The sequence below is a fragment of the Larus michahellis genome, chromosome 3 (genome assembly GCF_964199755.1).
Source record: "Larus michahellis chromosome 3, bLarMic1.1, whole genome shotgun sequence".
Classification (NCBI taxonomy): domain Eukaryota; kingdom Metazoa; phylum Chordata; class Aves; order Charadriiformes; family Laridae; genus Larus; species Larus michahellis.
In genome coordinates this window covers 11,630,710-11,650,667 of record NC_133898.1, presented here as the reverse complement: position 1 = coordinate 11,650,667, position 19,958 = coordinate 11,630,710, and the positions used below count along the sequence as shown (strand labels likewise).

At 42.6% G+C, this 19,958-nt stretch overlaps 1 protein-coding gene across 3 annotated transcripts; it reads left to right on the top strand.

Annotated features, from left to right (window-relative positions):
- The first annotated feature begins 1,809 nt into the window (after nucleotides 1–1,809).
- Nucleotides 1,810–19,900, top strand: CFAP36 (cilia and flagella associated protein 36). 3 transcript variants are annotated; one of them, XR_012585934.1, is made up of 11 exons: nucleotides 1,906–2,116; nucleotides 7,010–7,074; nucleotides 7,949–8,050; nucleotides 8,909–9,023; nucleotides 10,040–10,127; nucleotides 10,970–11,021; nucleotides 12,901–13,024; nucleotides 17,265–17,434; nucleotides 17,855–18,010; nucleotides 18,792–18,981; nucleotides 19,386–19,900. XR_012585934.1 is itself a non-coding variant. In XM_074578566.1 (11 exons), exons 1-11 carry the CDS (start codon nucleotides 1,999–2,001, stop codon nucleotides 19,522–19,524), a joined length of 1,167 nt encoding a protein of 388 aa, XP_074434667.1. In that variant the 5' UTR covers nucleotides 1,906–1,998; the 3' UTR covers nucleotides 19,525–19,900. The 3 variants fall into 3 exon arrangements, 2 of the variants coding, with proteins under 2 accessions (XP_074434668.1, XP_074434667.1); XM_074578566.1 differs by having other exon boundaries at nucleotides 18,944–18,981; XM_074578567.1 differs by lacking the exon at nucleotides 18,792–18,981 and having other exon boundaries at nucleotides 1,810–2,116.
- Nucleotides 19,901–19,958: the final 58 nt, after the last annotated feature.

Sequence of the window (19,958 nt, the reverse complement as noted above, 5' to 3'; positions counted from 1 at the left end):
GAGATGCGACCTGGCGAAATGTTCATGGACTGACAGAGAGCGTTCAGATACAGGGCTGTAGTTGGGCTGTAACTGTTTGATATTTCTGTTCTAAAGATGCACACAACATGAACCACTTGCAAGCTTGATTTTATACATTAGGATAAGAAATAACTTTTAGGAGGCATTAATAAAGTAATAGCAATTATATACTAGCATATTTTCCCAGATACTTGTGGGAAATTAAAAAACCACCTAGCTATTATTGCAAAAGAGAGACTGAAGAAGAGACACTCTGTGATTTGCTGCACGATGCATACGAGTGGAACCCACCGGAGGTGAAGGGAACTGGGTGCCGACATAAAGGATTCAGCGGTGTGCAGGGACTGGAAAGGCTTGACAAAATTTGCTTGTCATTATAAAAATACAATGCAATGAACCAAGAGTAGGTCAAAACGTCCGAGAGAGTAACTTGTACGGAGAAGATGGAAAATCAAAGCAATAATTGCTCTTTTGTGAGCCAGATGGCATTTACTGCTCCATCTTTTGTGTTAATAACAAAAATACTAACTCAGGTGTTCCCCCCGACAGCTAAGAGCAGAACGTAATAATATTGGGTGGTTTCATACGAGGTGACAAAACGCTTTGATTATAGTGGACAGAATTCCCTCATATTCATTACTGTAGCAATTTTTCTTGTAACTATGACGAAGCGCTTTCAATTTTATGCTACAAAGTGAAAAATAAGATTACCCACGCTGAAAGGAGAAGCAGGGTTGTCTCAGCGTCGGTCGGGGCTGTGCATTAGAGACGTCTCAGCTGGGATGTTTTGGTGGAAGAAGGGCCGACAGGGTGACAGCGAGGGGCTGCGTCCTCCCGCTTACCTGGCGCTTGGGGGATGACAACATTACAAGAACAGGGCTTTACAGAAAGCAGAACAGATTTTGGAAAAAACCACCCCAAGGTATAAGGATTGTTTTTTGGCAGCGCAAGCAGAGCAAGCATAACCCGATGTAGCACAGAGTGACTGCTGGCAGCTGCCGGGTGGGCTAAAAATGATGCTCCTGCCATACCGTAATTTACAGCTGACGGCGGATGGAAGAAGTGACCATGCTTTACAATCGCGTAAGCCTGAATTAGCAATTGGGTTATGCGAACAATCAGACCTGAGGTCGTTGTTCCACATCAGACCAGCGATCCCTGCACGGAGCGCGCGGCGGCTGGGAGAAGGGCAGTACCAACCGCGTGAGGGACCAGAGTGACCCCCAGACGGGACACCGAGGGCTTTCCAGCGCGGTATCTTATCAAAACGATGAGGTTAAGCACAGCTGGTCAGGTGCTTCTCTGCAGCGAAGAGAGCGCGGAACTGTTACCTCCGAGATGAAAATGAACGAGCCTACGCGCAGCACGGGATCTGCACGCAGGTGAAGTTTCATTAACGTCTACGAGAGTTTTTCCCGAGCGAGAACAGGGATGGAGCTGGAGGTGACCCACGGGACGGCCGCTCTACCACTCGTTCTCGCCTGCGTGGAAAACCCTCGAGCCAGGGCAGGGTTAAAAGCGGAGAAAGAGTTATTTGGTTTGTGTTTTTTTTTTAATTTACCAGCAGCACACACACAAGTAAAGCCAGCAGCCCTCCGGCACGAGGAGGGAAACACGTTTAAGCGTCAGGACAGACTTTTCCAGCCTTCCAGCGGGGCGGCGGGGGAGGGCGGGGGAGGGCAGCGGCGGACACGACGTCCCCGTCGGGGGCGCGCGGGAACGCGCCCGCAGCCGCCGGCCCGCAGGACGAGCGCCCGCGCCGCCCACCGGCGCCGCGCGCCCCCTCACGCGCCGCCTAGCAAAAGGCACGCCCCGCGCGCGCTCCAACGGGGGTAAAACGCTCTTTTCCGTCACCCGCCGCAAAGCAGCGATGGGCGGGGCGGGGCCGGGCGCGCGGCCCCGCCCCGTGACGCCGGTCGCCATAGCGACGGGCCGGGCGCGCCGTCCGTGCCTGAGGCGGCGGCGGCGGCCGCGGCCATGGCGGCGGAGGAGGAGGAGAGCGACGTGGAGTGGGTGGTGGACACCATCGCCGGGTTCCTGCGGGGGCCCGCCTGGTCCTGCCCCATCCTGGAGTTCATGGAGCAGAAGTGCGAGGGTGAGCGGCACCGCCGGGCCGGGCAGGGCCTCCCCTCAGGCCGCGGCGGGGGCTCCACCCGCCTCAGCCCACCGCCGGCGGGACGGGACGGGACGGGGCTGCGGGCGCCGGCAGGCTCCCGGGGCGGGGGGACACGCCGGGCCCCGCCACCTCCGCGGGCCTTGGGCACATCGGGCCCGGTGTTGGCGGCGGCCCCCGCAGGCCCCGTGCGAGCGTGACCCGGCTGAGGGCTGGGCAAGCCCTGCACGGCCGTGGTGCGGGAGGGGGGGCCTCGCCCTCGGAAAGCCGGTCTCCCCTGAGCGAGGCGTTTCTCGGGATGCGGCAATTTGCGCTTATTAGCTCGTACAGGGGATTATGGCATGAGCTTACTGTATGACACCCGAGCGAGTTCTTCGTTCTGCTGCGCTAATACCCCGGCGCGGCTAGAAAGAAGTTGAAGGCCTTTAATACTTTTCAGTAGCTGGATGTTTTTCCCCAGGAAGATGGACAGTACGCTTAAAATGGCTGTCAGGCCAGCAGAACAGAAGAGTAGAAGGCCCAAAGTTAAATTCCTGCAACTTTGTGAACATCGGCAGTTACGGGATCAGAAACCCTAAGTTAGAACCTCTCAAAAAATGATAGCACTAAAAAGTCAGTGGTTATCAGTTATGTTTTGTAGGCGGCCCTGTGCACGAGTTTAGCTCAGAAGCAACTCTAGTTAAACTTCCTTTTTCTTGTCCTCAGGAAAGAGTTTAGGGAATCGTGGAATAATTTGGGGAACGGCCTGGGTGAACTGGAAGCACAGCCAGTGCGGGGGGGACGATTGGGATAGACCTGTAGCTCTACGTGAAGGTGCCCAAGGAGAGCCACATAAGTGTATGTATGTAGTGAGGAAAGAAGGAAATTGACTTTCTGCAACAGAAGTTTACCTAAATTAGTTCTGCTACTTACAGAACAAATTTTCTGCTGCCAAAGAGTACCTGGATCCTTACAGTAGCAAAATAATTACAATTTGGGCAAGGCTGAGAGCATTGCCTAAGTCCTTTAGAAAAAAGGAGGCTTTCTTTTGTGATTGTTGGAAAAAACAGCGTGTGATCCTACCCAGCCTGCAGACATTCACTCGTGAGAAGTGTTAAAGCGTGTTGCCATAGACTAATTTAGGATAACTATCTATGGCTACTATGAATAAGATCCGTTCCTTTAGTATCACCTGACAGGATGTGGGACGCGTTAATAATTTTAACTTTAGAATACCGAAGTCAGGGAACTAATGGTTCCAAATACATTTTATTTCTAGGCACTTACTAACATCAAGCTCAAAGTAGAATGGTTCTTACTGTTAAAGTATTCTACCTGCTTGCACTTACTCCTTCCTCCCCTCCATCCTGCTGTGGGCTCCGGAACAGCTTCTGCAATGGTTGGCCTCGGTGGGCCCCGCTGTGGCTTTTGCTGTGCAGTCATTCTTGTTAGGGTCCGTTACGAATTTTTATTTCATAGTTGGTGAAACAGATGCAGCTCTGATTCATATCACAGCTTCTAAACAAGCTGCTTCTCAGTTATCCTGCATCATTTCTGCCTTTCCCAAGCTTTGCACGAGGCAAGACCACTATGCCTACATACACCTTTCCCTGGTACACTGTGAAATGGGAAGGGCAAAGTGGGTCTTTACAGCTAGAAAGCAATTGAGAAAACCGGGGTAAAAATCTCCTCTCGAGAAGTCTGCCTAAACTTGAGGTCGGTCAAGCATTGTGATTATCATGCAAAGGGTCTAGGTTTAGGGATCGGGGGAATTGATTATCCCTCTCTGCAGCAATGATCTCTCTTTAGAAGGTTGAGGGGAATTTACTGGCAGTAAGAAGATTTATGGAACCTCTGTAAATTTCCATGTAGTGTGAGGCAGCCTTATATAATGGTTGCTTCCTGCTGGTTTGTTTCCACATAGGAAACTGGAGGAACAACGTAGAGAAATCCTTTACAGTAAATGATATTCCAGGGTATCATTTGTGCTATGGAGTGCTGTTGGACAACTCTCAGAAGCTATTGAGAAAAAAGAAAAGACTAAAGAAGTGTTACTGCAATGCCAAGGTTGCTAAGAAGCACAGTTAAAGAAATCTGAAGTTTTAGTTGCCAATATCTGTTTGCTTTTCCTTTCTATAAATATACTGTACTGATCCCATTGCTGTTTGTTTGTTTGTTTTTTTTTTTTCTTTTTTTTAACTGAGATATTTTGTTAGGACAGAATTCTTTCAATTCTCAAAACATTTAGTCTTCAGGTTGAACAAGCAAATTAGCAACATTTTGATTAACTGACAATAATTTGTGATTCCTTAAAAACAGAGTCTGAGTTTTGGTAACTGGTATGTATTTATTTTGGAACTGTAGTTATTTAGCTCAAGTCCTTGCACTTCAATTTACAAACGATTGTAATAGTTTTCTATCTGTTGATAATGGTTTGCTTTCTCTCTCTCTCTTCCCTCTTTCTGAGGACTCGATTCATTTCTCATGGCTTGACTAATTCCCTTTTACGTGGCTGTGAAACTGAAATTAAACCCGTGGGCGTGTATTTAAGGCGAGAGGGCTTTTCAGTTTTATTCAGATGTTCCCAGGTATTAACTGCAACATAATTTGGACATAGATAAGCTTGATAATAGTTCTGAGCGCCAGAAGATAAAGACAAGGTACAAAAGAAATAAACAGATCCAGCTTCCCTCCTGGCAGGCAGTGAGGACTGGGGAGAGAAAGAGAAGAAGGTTTGCTTACCGGCTTTTGCCCAAGGTGTGAAATGAGTCAGTGGCTCAATCTAGCAGGGAGAACTCAAACTTGACTTAACTCTCATCCCATTTGAGGCGTCCTAGCGAAGACTTTTCAATTTTAACAGGGAAATTATGAGTTTGTCTCCCAGGATATCTGGGTCCCCTGGCTTATCGTGATACGGTGGTTCTTCAGATCTTTGTTCCTGTTGGGCGACCAAAGACTCTGTGCCAAAATCTTAAGGAAAATAATGACTACGTTATTTAGGAGCCCTGACTCGAGAAAATCCAAGGTCTCCATTCAAAGTACTCCCTAATGCCACTTAACTGTGAGGAGATGCTGACCGCAGCTTGCTTTACTTGGCACTTAACGTCATCCCTTTTGTGTGCAGGGCCTGAGAACAGAGCACGGTTTGCGCCCGCTTTCCCCTCCGCTTGCCATGTTGTCCCGCAGCTGTGGGGGAAGAGGAGGAGGAGGACTTGGAAGCATCCCTTTGGCAGTGTGAGGTTAGCTGCTGGCATGGATGCTGACTGAGGAGTAACATCCCCGTGTCACCCCTCCTTTGGGTGCCGAGGGCAGGAAGGAACAGTAGGAGGTAGAAGGGAAGAGATAAGACAAAGGTTGGGGTCTGCAAGAGACAACTGCAGGACAGTCCTCCAGGAGATGCAGAAGGCAATAGAGGCAGTTAAGTCTCTTCACCCTCTTGGGATTGGTAATATGATGGTCGCCGTAGGAGCTGAGTTTTTTTAGAGTAAGATTTATAGTACTTTTTCTACCATTTGAATTTATTCCTAGATATTTTTGAGGCTTTTCTTTTCTTTTTCTTTTTTTTTAGAATCCCTTCATTAAAATCCCTTCATTGCACATTCCCTTGTGCAAAAATGAAACAAAAGCAAATGTTGTTTTTCCATATTATGTCACTTAAAAGTTTCCCTTGCTTATTTAGAGAGCCTGAACTGTTTGATTAGATTTCTATCATTGCATTGCTGTAAGTTGTTAGCAAGTGGTGCAAGTACTGTCTGTTTTAGGAACAGACTCCTGCGTCACACCTTATGAAGGTTCAGCGCCTCAGGGCTGTCACAGCTGGGAAATTATGCTTTCTAAAAGTCACTCTCAGTTTGTGTGAAAGTTATACTAATTCTGTGTGCATCGGTACCATCTTCCATCGGGGATGTCATATTTGTATGAAGAATAAATCACACTCGTTCACCAGTTTAAGCAGAATTCTCATTCTTCAAATGACTTCAAAGGATGCACGTGGGGAGTGACTTGTCCAGCATATAGTGGCCAATCTTCATGGGGATTGAGGAAGTCTTGTTTCTAAGTCTCTGCTTTAATTGTTAGGTTTTACATTACCTCTGTTCATTGTTGACATGATAAAAATGTAAATTAGAACCCCCAAGCCCCAAGTTTTCGGTTTCTCTTATTTTCTGCCTCTTCCCTCTCTTGTGTAGTGTAGAGATCGTTAGCCTGGTATTTCCAGTCAAGAGTTCTTAATGCCAACTTATAGGAATATGATTCATATGGCCGATACTATACAGATGCCCATTTTGTCAGAATCAGGATAGATATAATTAAAAAAACCAAAAAACTTACCTGCACCAGATTTCCTCTTCGGGGTTGTCTGTTTTTATGCAGCCAAGGTCTCATTTTCCTGCGTCACCGTGGCTTCTTGCTAAATGGATGGCATTTTAAAAAATTAGGTTTAAGTCATTAATACATCCTCCACGTGAATACATGGAGAGAGAGAGAAATTTCCTGCTTTATGCCTGTCATCTGCCATCTTAGAACAACATCACACAAGTTCATATGGTAGTTGTTATATTAAATCTTACTTTTTAGTGTATGTATCCGCTGAATCCTCAACTTGCTTAGAAATCTGCTTCTGTTATGAAGATACTTTTTCCCAGTATTAAATTATGAAATTTAATTACACTAAATTACAAGAAGTACATACTCAGCCTGAATGCGTGGAAAAATGCATTATTATCAATCGTGGCCTGTGTTTTCATGTGATTAAATATATCACCGTGTAAAGCTTAATCTTTCTCTTTAAGACATAAGTTAATTTGTGGTGTGTATTTAATGTGCTAGTCCTTAAACGCTAACTCCAAAATGGGGGGGGGGGGGTTGTTTTTTGGTTTTTTTTTTTTTTTTTTACAGTTTTTGATGATGAAGAAGAAAGCAAGTTGTCTTATACAGAAATTTATCAGGAGTACCAAGCTCTGGTGAGCATTATTTGCTATTTGTGGTAGAATTCAAAGAAATATAATTTAAAATGTTAAAGTAGTATCTAGATGAACTTCTATTGTGTTATTTAGAATTTTCTAATCTTGCCTGTTATAAGCGTTATTTAGAAAACCTTTGAGTCATAGTTGTCTCATGCATTTGTATGCTTAAACACCAGATACATAGAAAAGAAGCTTTTAACACAGTCTCGTCTCGATGCTGTTACATATTTTTCGTTAAAATTAATATCTCCTCGTATTTTCTGTCAAGTTAAAATGACAAACAGCATGATGTCTGAGGATGTGTATAACTTGTATTTTGTTCACTAACGAGTCTGGTAAATTTTTTGAATTAACTTTCAGTTAGAAAAAACTACAGGAGATTTTTTGGGCATGCTTAAAATACTTATAAACTAATACACACAGATTTCTGAAATATTTTTTTTGTAACAAGGCTTGGTAGTACTTGATGTTAAAAAGCATCAGTTGAATAAATACAGACCAACATCTATTTTTGCTCTGACCCTGAAGGGTTTCAGGCACACAGACTGGCAAAAAGCCTTTTACCTACAGGGCAAACAAGGGTGAGCCGTACTGGCCAGGAGTCTGGGGAAAAGGTAGAGAAGTGAGGATTCTTGGAAATTGGAGAAGCTAAATTAAGTAGTAATCAAATTTAGCAATAAAAATGCTTATTTTGAACAGTTCATGAAAGTAAGTAAAGCCTGATATATCATAAAAATAAGTTATACTGTTGCAATGATTTTCCTTTGAATTTAAAAAATACGTCAGCAGAAAAGAATACACAATTATGAAAAAAATCATATGATTCTTAAGGATAAACCTCTTAAAAAGTAACGTTTATATGTCCGTACAGGTTGAAAAATTATTAGAAGACTGTCTTAAAGAAGTTGGAATTAATGAAGAGAAATTTCAAGAAGCTTTTTCATCTCCTCTTGCAAAGACACATACTTCACAGGTAAATTTTCCTTTGTTTAGGAACATATAGATTTAATTTTTAGCTTTATGTTTTCACTAATATAGCAGGGTGGAGATGAAACTTTGAAAAGTTTTTTTGTTAAAACTGTAATTGTCTAAAACATAAATGTGTTTGTTTATATTATGAACTGTAACCAGAAAAATGTGCGTCTTGGAAATAATGACAGATACTTGTGTGGTGTCAGACACCTTTTGAGATGCATCTTCTATGCTTTGCATTTTCTAACACACACCTCTAAGCTCCGTTTGTCAGCTTTATGTTAGTCTTCAGTCCGTTCACAGTAGCAGACAAACATGAAGATTAAAACAATAGACATATTCCATAAAATAAAAGATGTTTTCCTCCGATTTTATAAAAAAAAGCAGTATAATCGCTAGTTATGCAGCCTTTCACCTGCTCCAAGATAGCTTTCAGAGTTGTCTCAGGAATATTGGGCAGAGGAGTGGGAGCTTCTGCTGCCAGTTTAAACTGGGCTTTGTTGACAAATCTCCTCCTAGATGTGTAAGAAGCTTCTTCAGAGCGCTCATTCCTCACTCAAGCTTGTGCGTGTGTTCAGGAAGTCAAATCAGCTGCAGTTGTAAACTCACACTGGGAAACCCTCCAGCTTTTGTGATTATGTTATCGTAGGCACGTTGATCTAAAGACATAAACCATCAAATTCTTTTCTTTACTCTTAACCCAACTTGTATGTTTGCAAGAACAGACAGATAGGAGAATTAAATATAATTATTAAAACCACACTCCACAGGATTTAAATCTTAATATAATTTCAAGCAGACCGAGATGGTTATGATTTCTCTAGGGTTTTTAATTTTGTGCATATCTTCCCTTCCACAGGCCATTTTGCAAACAGTGTTGGCAGCAGAAGATTTTAGACTATTTAAAAAGATGATGGTACAGAAAAATATTGAAATGCAATTGCAAGCTATTAGAATCATTAAAGAAAGAAATGGTAAGAAGTGGTAAATGTGGGGTTCCACTTCTCTTCATCTCTTGAGTGTTCCTTTGATGGCTACATGATCTATTTGTAAATGAGTATAGCATACCGGTTCAGTTCCAGTTCAAGTTAATGGAGAACATTCAGTTGATTTTACTGGGACTAGGATTTCAATACTTGGTCTGTGGTTTGCATTCTCAGTGACAGTTGTCTATGGTCCTTGTTAAATTAACAGATTTCTCAGTTTTGTTTGTCTAAATTTTTCTGTGAACTTGACTTAGTTTTTTTGTAAAAGAACTTTGGTGATAATTTTGAGTGTTAAAGCAATTATATCAGTTCACCAACAGCGTCAATATTGATAGATTGAATTACGCTACTTGCATAGCAACGATGCTGTACTATCTGCCGTGCTTCCTTTGCACAGAAGCAACACTGAAGAATTGCTTCTGAAAAATCCATATAGAAAGCAGAAGTTGTGGCCTTTATCATGCTAATACATGCATGCTTTTAAAGAAGAGAAAATTAATTTACACCCAACTCTCTTGCTCTGTTGATGTTTCTGAAAGGATTTTCATCTACCCACTCCTTTCCTCCATGCCTTTAGTTTTACCGTTTTGCCTTTTCTTCTTCCTGCATGCATGGTTTTTCAGAGAATAATTTTTAAATTTCAACTTTCATATAACAGCTCAATTTGAAAATGGTTCAGTTAGCCACGGCTGAATTGCCGAGTATGGGAAATGCCGTATAGTGGCCAATGCAGAGTATGGCTTATGCTTTACCCTTAGATGTCAAAACTTTCATAGTTCAGAAACCTTTGCCTTTTTGCTACCAGCAACTTGATGCCCAGGATCTTGAATCCTTTTGGAAGCAGTTACAGAGAGGAAGAATTAGATGGCTTGTGCTTTTTTGGTTGTGTTTTTTTGTTTTTTGTTTTTTTTCCTTTCTCCTCTCTACCTGAAGGATGATGCCAAATGGAGTATAAAATAATTTTCTTTAGAGTAATGCATAAATTTTGGCATGTTTTTTTATAGGTGTGTTGCCCGACTGTTTGACAGAGGGATCTGATGTATTCAGTGAAATTGAACAAGAAGAAATGAAAATACTGAGGGAGGTTCTAAGGTAAAAAATGCGTCAGTCCTACTCCGTCCATTATTTTAAAATAAAAAATAAACATATGTAGGACCTACCTCTTCCAGCCTTTTCCAGGAAACTGCCTTCCTCTGACGGATGACATGAATGTTCTTGTCAAAATCCTACCTAAGAGGAAATGGGTGGTGCTAGAGAGTGGGTATGATGTGCAACTTTAAGAGCCCCATCATTTCCGTTCTCCCCTGAATCTCCAGGCAGACTTAGACTTAGACCTGGGTTAGATGTCTCTGGTCAGTAGGAGCACACTAGCTGTAATCCATTCGGGGAGCACCCAAAATGTTACAGCCTTGGAAAGGCCATTCCTGCTTTTGCAGCAGGCTTCGTTCCTTTCTGCAGCTTCATTCTTAGTTGTGTTCAATGACTGTTGCTATGATCTAAGAAGATGTGCGAGGATTGATACAACTTCTGTAGGTATATAAACACATAATTTTAAACAAATAACAGCAGATTAATCCATACACGTTATATTAAATTATGCTATTTTCCCCTCTGTATCCTGGAAATATGTCCCTTCCTGTCTTTAAATGAACAAATGAAACACGGGATAGATAGGCCCCGGAAATTCTTACACAATTATTTTTGCATGGGGAAAGATAGACTGAGGGCAGTGGGTTCTGTGTGTTTATCATAATTACTTATTTTTATTAGGAGTGCATTTTCATCTAAGTCACGGGAGTATTTTGGATACTAACAAATTCGCGTTCTCTTGTAATTGTTTTGATAGCCCTCAAATATTTAAGTAGTGCTAAATTTACCTAAAAGTCACTGCTACTAAAGAGATTTTGAGTATTTACTTACATTTTGCGTTACAGAAAATCTAAGGAAGAATATGAAATAGAGCAAGAAAGAAAGAGGACTGAAGAAGTGAGTGTCTTACCTTTCCAGATGAGTTGTGCTGATGATTAGGAACTACTCTGATATTCCTGTCCCGGGTGTCACTTTAAGCAATGTGTACCATCCTAAGCAAACAAAAGGTCTGTCAGGGAGGTCTCACTGGCACTTCTCTTTGACAGGTCTGTTCTGCTGTTTGTTTTTCTTGATGGTATCATTGACACTAGTGCTGTACGTGATACCATTAACCATCAGTCATTTGGTGGAGCTCCTACGGTAAAGCATATTCCCTCTTTGGTATCTGAATTCTAAAATCCTGGTAACGGATGTCAGCCTTTCAGATCCAGAGAACATTTGAATTACTAATATTGTCAACATCAAAGAGACTTCAAAGTATAAGCTTCTTAGAGATTACAGCATTCATAATCCTTCAGGAATTTTAAGGATCACTTAGTAGACAGTATAGTTATTCATTAAGTCTGCACGATACCGCCAGAACCTAATCACCAGGAACCAGAAATCCTCTCCAGGTTAGACCATCACTTGGTCTCCATCGGAGTAAACCATGTAGAAAGGCAACTGAAGGTAAACAAGGACTGGCTAAATTGCCAGTCATTCAGCAACTGAGAAACAAATTGAAATTGAAATCAGCTACAGTGGAAATCAAACCTCCCCTTCGCTGGGAAAACATATAAAAACTGCTGGAATTGTGGGCTGTTTCCAAAAGGGAGCAGAATTGCTCTTCTATTCTTTTCTGTCATTAAGAAATTGAGAAAGCATTGCTGCTTCCGGCTGACTGACAAAGGAAACCACCTGGAGACTAAATGTAGCTACTACAAGAGGTGGACCCTTCATTTCCAATCCTACTCCCCAGTTCAAACCCACCATAGGTGCAGATGATAGCTATGCTACTGAGTGCACGTCCTGAACAGCTGGGATATTCTACCAAATTAAACCGTTCTCCCAGTGTCTGACACTGTAGAAAAGTGGTGACAAAACTCTTCTTTCCCATATTACAATGATAGATTCCAGGAAACAAGTCACCTGTTCTACTGGATTGCTTACAAAACAAGCAGGAAACTCAAGCTTTGTCTCTCACTTCAGGAATTCAAGTTGTATTAAGATGCAGGTTTATCCAAATTTTATAGGCCAGCCAAAAATATCAATATTGTTGATAAACGAGCCAGATTACAGAGGCCCACGTCAAGCTTACTTGGACAGAGAAGGTGGTAGTTATTTTTCAGTAATATATTTTTGTTAGAGAATGTTTTAGTACAAAATAATTTAATACTTTGACGAATGCTGGGGGGTTCTGGCAGGAATTAGACGGTTGATGAACAGCGTGGACTTTTTCTGGGCAAATCCCAGCTGGCTTTACTATTTTGAGAGGTGGGTTGCGTTGTCAAGATTTCCCATACGAGTGTAGAAGTGAACCAATAGTGTCAGAGATGATCCAGACCCGTTGTTTCCGTTCAGCTGATTATTCCTCCATTTCTGTGGTAACTTCGGTATACATTCCTCGTTCTCTTATTGTATGTTTCTGGTAGACAGATGTCTCCTTGAAAGTCACAGGCAACGTGTGGCAAAATCAATCTATCTATCTATCTATTTGTAGCTGGGAAACAAAATGCCAATTTACCTGATATTCTAAGTTCTGATTGTTGATTAGGGAACAAGTTTTGAACTAAAATAAAAGTGACTTATGACTATAAGCCAGAAGCAAACTACTCGTTTTGTTTTACTAATAGGAAGTTTCTTTTTCTTGACTTTGGCCGTGCAGTATGTAGCGTAAACAACACGATTTTAACTGGAAGCTCTTTTTGGAGCTTTCTTTGCGTTGACAGTTTAATGCCTGAAGTACAGTGCCAGGAAATGTAATGCTTGGTTTTGTTTGTTTGCTTCTTAATTTAAGGCACGTGATAAAGTTACATCACCAGATGTTGCCAGTTTTCCAGGAGATTCAAAAGAAGCTGTGAAAGTTAAGGAATCCACTGAGGGAGCTGATGGTTCTGAAGAAACTCCAAAATTCCCGTTAGGTAATTTTATGGGAAAGTGCAATGCTGAGTGTGCGATATGATACTACTTTCAAATTATTGAAGAGTCCGCTCATAACAAGATTCTAAGACCTTGGCTGGATAAGGCTGTGAAGTTAGCCCTGCTTTGAGCAGGGTATTCGCGCTAGGTGGGCTGCAGACCTGCCGGCCAGCCTGAGTCGTTCTGCTGTTCAGTGGTGGGATCACTCATCTCCAGCCGGAGCAGAAAGACAGGGGTCTAACAGCCATTTTCGTCTTTCAATTTACTGTCCGTATGCTGCCGTTACTGTTAAAAACAGTACATTCCCTGTAAGTAACTATGAATCACTTAATTAAGTTACGGTTTCTCTCCCTGTGTGTGGCCATTATGGATTTAATTTATAATTGTACAACATTTCTTGACAGCAAATATTTCTGAAGGAACCAACCTTAAACTGTTAAGATTAATTCAAGACGAATTGTCAGACCACCAAACTGAATCATTTTGCCTTTGGTTCAGATTTTTGTTACTCATTTTAATCTTTTCAATTTTATATTTTTTGGTGTTGAGTGGGATTGTGACACTCACCAGCTTACAGTTTAAGCAATCTTGACCTTTACCCAAGTTATGTAGTGAAAATTGAACTGTTTTGTAGGTGACTACTGACTGGAGAGCGTGATCAAGCCAGTGCTTTTATAGGGAGGAGACACAAAGGAACGGTTGCTTGTGATGGAGGCGCTCTGGGTATGCGTGTGTTACAGCTAAAGCACAACAGTGCTGACCTGCTCAGGAGAGCAGGAGAGTTCTGAGGTGAAGAGAGACGTATCTACACATATATGTGTATGTCTGTATACATGCGCGCACACACACACAGGTAGATATGTATGTACACACATCTCGCTGTATATAGGTATGCAGCGGTGATATTCAAGAACAGGTTACATCTCAATGGGATTTGCTTTCTTATAAATTTGTGAAAAAATTGTAACTTAATATTCTAAAGTAATTTCCAGGAATATAATTCCAACTTTGGGAAATAATAGTCTGCGCTGTCTTTGGTTACATTTTTCCTGTGTCTCGTTCTTGTCTTTGTGTGCATTCACAGTGGAAGTTTTCATATCACAGACACTGGAGCTGGATACTTTTAGCCTTGGTAGTACCTTTGGGCCATACTTGCTCTGTGCTTTTTCATTCAATGGCCATTAACAGATGAAGTGGTTGCAGGACCCTCTGTTCTTTTAAACTGAGTTAGTGTCTTTCACATTAGGACGCTCAGAGAATAAATGGTGTCACTGACCTTTTAAGTATCTCCCCCTGCACCTTTATCCCTTCTGTCCTTCTGCTGAGGTATTGTTACATTTATTTGAACTGTTCTTCTCTCCCCTCCACCCTCAGAAGCATGCAGAAGGCCTGCAGGTATACTTGCGTTCTTCTCTTCTCCCAGCCTGCTTTCATCCTCTTATTTTTGCATAGTTGTGCCACCGTGCGATGGCACCGCTAGACTATGTCTGTGCTGCAGTGGCTCTTTTCCTGTTTCAGGGGAAAGGCATGTTCCTAGCAAACATTCTGTCCACGGAACTTAACTCCTGTGCTTGAGAGACGGGAGATCTTGGAGCTCAGGGGCCAAGGCTTCTTGGCACCGAGTGCAGCCCTTCTTCTGTGCTGTCCAACGCCTGCTCAGCCAGGGCCGAGCCTTCCCATGCTCTTGAGATGCCAAAGAAGAGGCAGGCCTACAAAAGGTTTCAGCTGCTTGGAAATCATCTTCATCCTTGTAGAACTGGCATCTCGTGGCAGCACAGCTGTCCAAAGAGGCGACTGCGAAAGTTCGTCACGGTATCTGTCACCTTGTGGAAAAGTGGTTTTGGGTAGTGGTGGCAAAAATCAAGAAGAATCTACACTGGGAATCTTCTTCCAGACCCCTTTCTCACATAGAACTGAGGACCGGCAACTCCAGACAGGTCTGTTATTGCCTGCTTCCAATACACGCGTTACGGAGGAACTGGAGAGCTCCTCCTTCTCAACCTGAGCACGGGGAGCAGTCCCAGACCTAGGGAGTATCGGCTGCCTTGGCAGCATGGCCCTTGCACGGACCCATTCTCATAGTCAGGAAAAGGAAGAACTTTTTTTCCTTTGTTTTTCATTCCCTCCAAGTCTGCCATAGTTTTTCTCTGCCTTCAGATACACAGCGTTTTTTATTGTCTTTTGTTACTTCCCCTTCACCTTGAGACCCAAGATTGCAGTTTATGGGCCTCTTAGAGTTTTCCACCATGTAATGAAGTAAAATGTAATGGTAGTTGCCTTAATTTTCTTAATTTCACGTTGGTGAGCCCCTTACAAATAGTTTAGAGATTAGAGCTTGCAAAACCATTCCTCCTGTACTCCGACCACTACAGAGAGGTCTTAAGGGTGAATTTTTGCAGTAAAGGTCGTGCTCAGCAACTGGGAGCGCAAGTGACCTTTCCAGCATTCTCGGAGAACGCTTCCCATTCTGGGTACCTGCAGGGCGTCTGCTTCAAGAGCCGCACCCGTGTTGGCACCGAGCTGCCTGTATCATGCTGATAAGAAGGACGGGGCATCTGCCGGAGCGGTCCTGGGCGCTCGCGTTTTGAGAAGATTCTGAAGTAATTGTCCGCGTGGAAAAGAGCGTTGCTTAGTCACCCACAGTGTGGATGTACGCACAGACGAGTTCTCAGAGGAAAAAAAGGTTACGTGCCAGTAAGCGTAACTCCTTGAGACACGCTCTGTCTATTTGTACGTTCACCATCCACCCTCCTCCCCTTCTCTTCCCAGGGTATTTTCAGGTGCGTGGGTTAAGTGACACTGAGGGTCCCTTGGTCACAGCCTACAGGTACCGCTAAGGCACAGACATCTCCAGCTCGAGTGTTTGCGATACGGACAGCAGCTGTGTACATTCACACACACACAACACAATTCAAAGAGCTGCTTTCTGGTAAGTAGCTTTCCTTAATCACAACGTTGGTTATGGCGTAGGAATTTGGCACGCGGTGTGTGGATTCGTGGGGTTTTCTTCCCTCTCAGCTATAGCGAGAGGATTTTATTCCAGCAGTTTTAATTCTGACCTCTCCCAGTGCCTCTAAGAACTCTTTATCACAAAAAGGCATTCTTTGGAGCATCAAGACTTCCAGCAGACATATTTCAGTGAAATGCAAATTCTGCAACTTGACTTTTTTTTTTTTTTTTAACATATCTGTCCTGGTTTGTTTTCCGTACTTTCAATAAAAACCTGGATATTTTGGATAGACTCAAACTGACTGAACACAGTAAAACCTGTATTTTGCTACCCGTATTCTCACATCTATATGGATATTTTCAGGCATATTTTGAAGCAGTCAAAAGCCTCTTCATTTTTAAAAGAAGTATAGTAGGAGCAGCAACTTACCGCACTCGGGAGCAGCTGCAGGTTGAGTCAAGAGAAGTCTGGGACAGCGTGGGGTTCAGCAGGATGCAAGGCAAACCCGTCCTCGGTACCTGCAGGGATAGGGGAGGCACGTCTGGAATCGGTACAGGTTACTTTTCTTTGCCAGCACAGGCAGCATCTGTCCAAGAAAAAAAGCAAGAGGTGAAGAGGGTGTCGTGCAGGACTGCTCTCTTGCACGAGGTGAGGGACCTGGCAGGGTGTGGAAGACTCCAGAAGTGGCCTGAGCCTTGTTTGCCCCGTGGCTCCCCTGGCAGCCACCAGCCACCCCCTCTGGCACTCCCAGCCCCTCACGCTGGAGAGGGGTGACCGCGCCGTGTCACCGTGACGCTGTGCGCCTCTTGGGCTACACTTGCCCCCGCTGCTGTACAAGTTCACTTAAATAATGTTCTATCCCCGTTTCCTTTCTCTGAGGCTGACAGCGGACCCCGGGCACTTGTGCCGGGAGTTGGCTGAAGTGGAGCTTAGGAGCTGCTGGCTGCTGCGCTCGCCCAGGCAGACGCGGAAGTACAACCTCAGGACGAACTGACTGTCGGAACACGGGATATGGAAATACATTCCAAGCATTTCACTAATTTATAGTTCATTTCAGTAGAAGTACTTGCGACGGAAAGCATTATTTGCTTTCACAGTGTAAATACAACATCTGCATTTTTTGAAATCAAGTCTTATTAATAAAAAATGGAGAAATGGGATTTTTTTTTTTTTTTTTTTTTTACATTTCCCATTTCGTCAGAAGAGACATCTAGATGCTGGAAGAAACACCAATTTACGTTTGATACATTTCTATTCTTTCTAATTGTTTTCTATGTGCAATTGCTGTTTAGGGGAATCTGGGAAATCTGCGAGGGAAGACTTAAAACCCGTGCGCCCGTTACAGAAAGGAACGGAAAGCTTACCTCAGCCGCCTGGTGCCAAAGGGAGAGACGACACTAAGAAAAAGTCAGCTGGAAAACGTTCAGAAAACACAGCACAAAAAGCTGGGATGAAAGCACCTGTAAGTTTCAAACAAACAAACAAGAACATCGAACTGTAACGCAGAAAGGCAGGATTACATATAGAATATATATTTAAAACAGTATTACATTTCAATATATATTTTCTGTTATTGTGATAGGGTTGGTTTGGTTTGTGTGGTTTGTTTTTTATTTTTTTTTTTTTAACCCAGCATGCAAACACTTTAATGGTATTCATCAGTTTAATTTGCATGAAGTTCAGATCATCGTTCTAGTTTTAGAATAGAATTCAGCCTTTGTTCCATCATAATTTCGTAGTGGGCAGCTCTGGCTTGAAACTTCAACTTGGATTTTTTTTCAGCTAGTAATTTTGCAGGCAAACGTGATGTAAATGCTTTTATCCCACATAACATACACACCAAAAATTAATTTCAAAATGTATTAAAAAAAAAAATCTCCAGAATTTATCAGAACTCGAAGAACAGCAGCTGAAGCAGCGCGAGGACTACCTGAAGAAAAAACGAGATTTGCTGATGGCTGCAAAGAAGGAGTCAAGAAATAACGTACTGTTACCAACAAACACGGACCAGAAGGAGGAGGACTCGCCTCCGAAAGAGGTGAAGGATTCAAACGTTTTAATTATCCTGACCACTTTATAAAAAACACAGATGATTTCAGTGAAGATGTGAATGTTGTTGCTGAACAATGTAGCAGGATAAAAAACCCCAAGTGGCAGAACTAAGAGGAAGTATTTTCAAGCCGCTGTTTTTGCAGACGCTTATGGGCTAGAAGTTCTAGTGATTAAGTTGGCATTACTTTGCTTCAGTACCATCAAGTCCTCATCATTAAGTTTATGACTGGCTAAAGTGCTGGTTTTCTCCCCTAATCTGTGACCTGCTGTTTGGGCTGCCTTAAACTCCCTGGTTTTTGGTGTTTTTTTTGTTTTGGTTTTTTTTTTGTTTTTGTTTTTTTTTTTGTTTTTTTACTGGCTGAAATGGAAGAAGCATTTTTCTTTTGCAAAGTCTTATTTTACAGAGGCAACGGCTTTGCTCTGTTCTTTTGAGAGCTTTGTGCCTATTTCAAATGAAGAAATGCTTGATTTCTATCCGTCACCTGCTGCAATGGCGGCAACACGATGAGGACGGAGCGTAGCAAGAGGAGGCGCTATTTAAGGGGATGACAGGAAATCTAGTCTGGGGGGAAAAAAAAAAGTAGTAGTTCCTTTCCCTGCCAGGGAAAGAAAGTACGACCATAAAAAAACAGAATCCTATTACAGGATAAAGCTCTACCAAAACAGAGGTCTTTATCGGGGAGGGAAAAAACCAAAAAACCAAACCCAAACTTTTTTTGTTAATCATTGTTATGGTTAACATGACTTACCGTGTTTGCCACAAATAGGTCTGATCTACAGGTGTATGAAAAGAAATGGTTGAAAACTCGCGAGACAAATGAGGCAACTTGTAGAAGACCTTAAAACCCCCACAAAACAGTGCGGTAACAGTTATGTTTAAAAAACAATTCAAAAATACCCACCCTACTCCTCTTTACAGAAGATCTGCTTACGACCAGAGATGAGCTATTGCCTCAGGTATTTTTTCAGAGTTGCCGAGTATTTTATTAGGCTCAGAACAGGCCTAAAAGACTGTTGATCGGGGAACTCCCAGAACAACTACGCAGCACCAGCTGCATTTGGGGAGAGTCCTCTGAGAAGGACGGGTGCAGCGCAGTGGAGAAAAGGCAGGTTGATGTGAAGAGCCCGTCGTCCCCGTCCTGTGATCCACTGCTCAAGAAATGGAATAATTAATTTTTTTTTTTTTTTTTTAAGTCATTGTGGAGAGCAAGTGCTGCAGCCTGAGGTCTGCAAGGGGCGTTACGCGGCGGCTGCTGTCACAGGAGCCAGCACGCGCTGGGTTAGGGGTTGGCGGTGGGAGTCGGGCACTTACCAGGGAAGCCAGGCCCCGTGTTGCAGTGGTTTTTTCGTTCTGTTTTTAGGAGATGTCAGAAGAGAAGCAAAGACTGCTACAGAAGAGGAAAACGCTTGCGGAAAAACTCAAAGAAGAGGTTATTAATAAGCGGTAATTTTAAGCCGCTCCCTGCAGAACCCAAGAACATAAGGATGTTTTTAGAATAAATTATACAAATAATAATTGAAGGGATTTGTTTTCCAATGTTACACTTAGTTTTATAGAACTTTCAGACAAGCATCTTGGTACTTACATATAAATATTTAAAATTACACTGAAATATACTAAACACACTTATTTTTCAGAATGCTGGAAACTCGATGACTTTCACTCAGCACGCTCGAATGACTTCCCATCATTTATATATAGAACAAAAGCAGATACTGAGATCTGTCAAAATAACTCCTACGTCAACACTTGTGAACGAGTTAGAAATTTTAACGTTTTTTTAAAGTTACAGACCTTCGTTCCTTTTATTAGAATACTATAAACAAATGACTTTTTCAGCTGTGCAATGTAATAAAGTCTAATTTCACAAGGAAATGCAACTATGACCGTCTTATTTTTCAGAAAGATAACGCAGCTCAGAGTTGAGGCATTT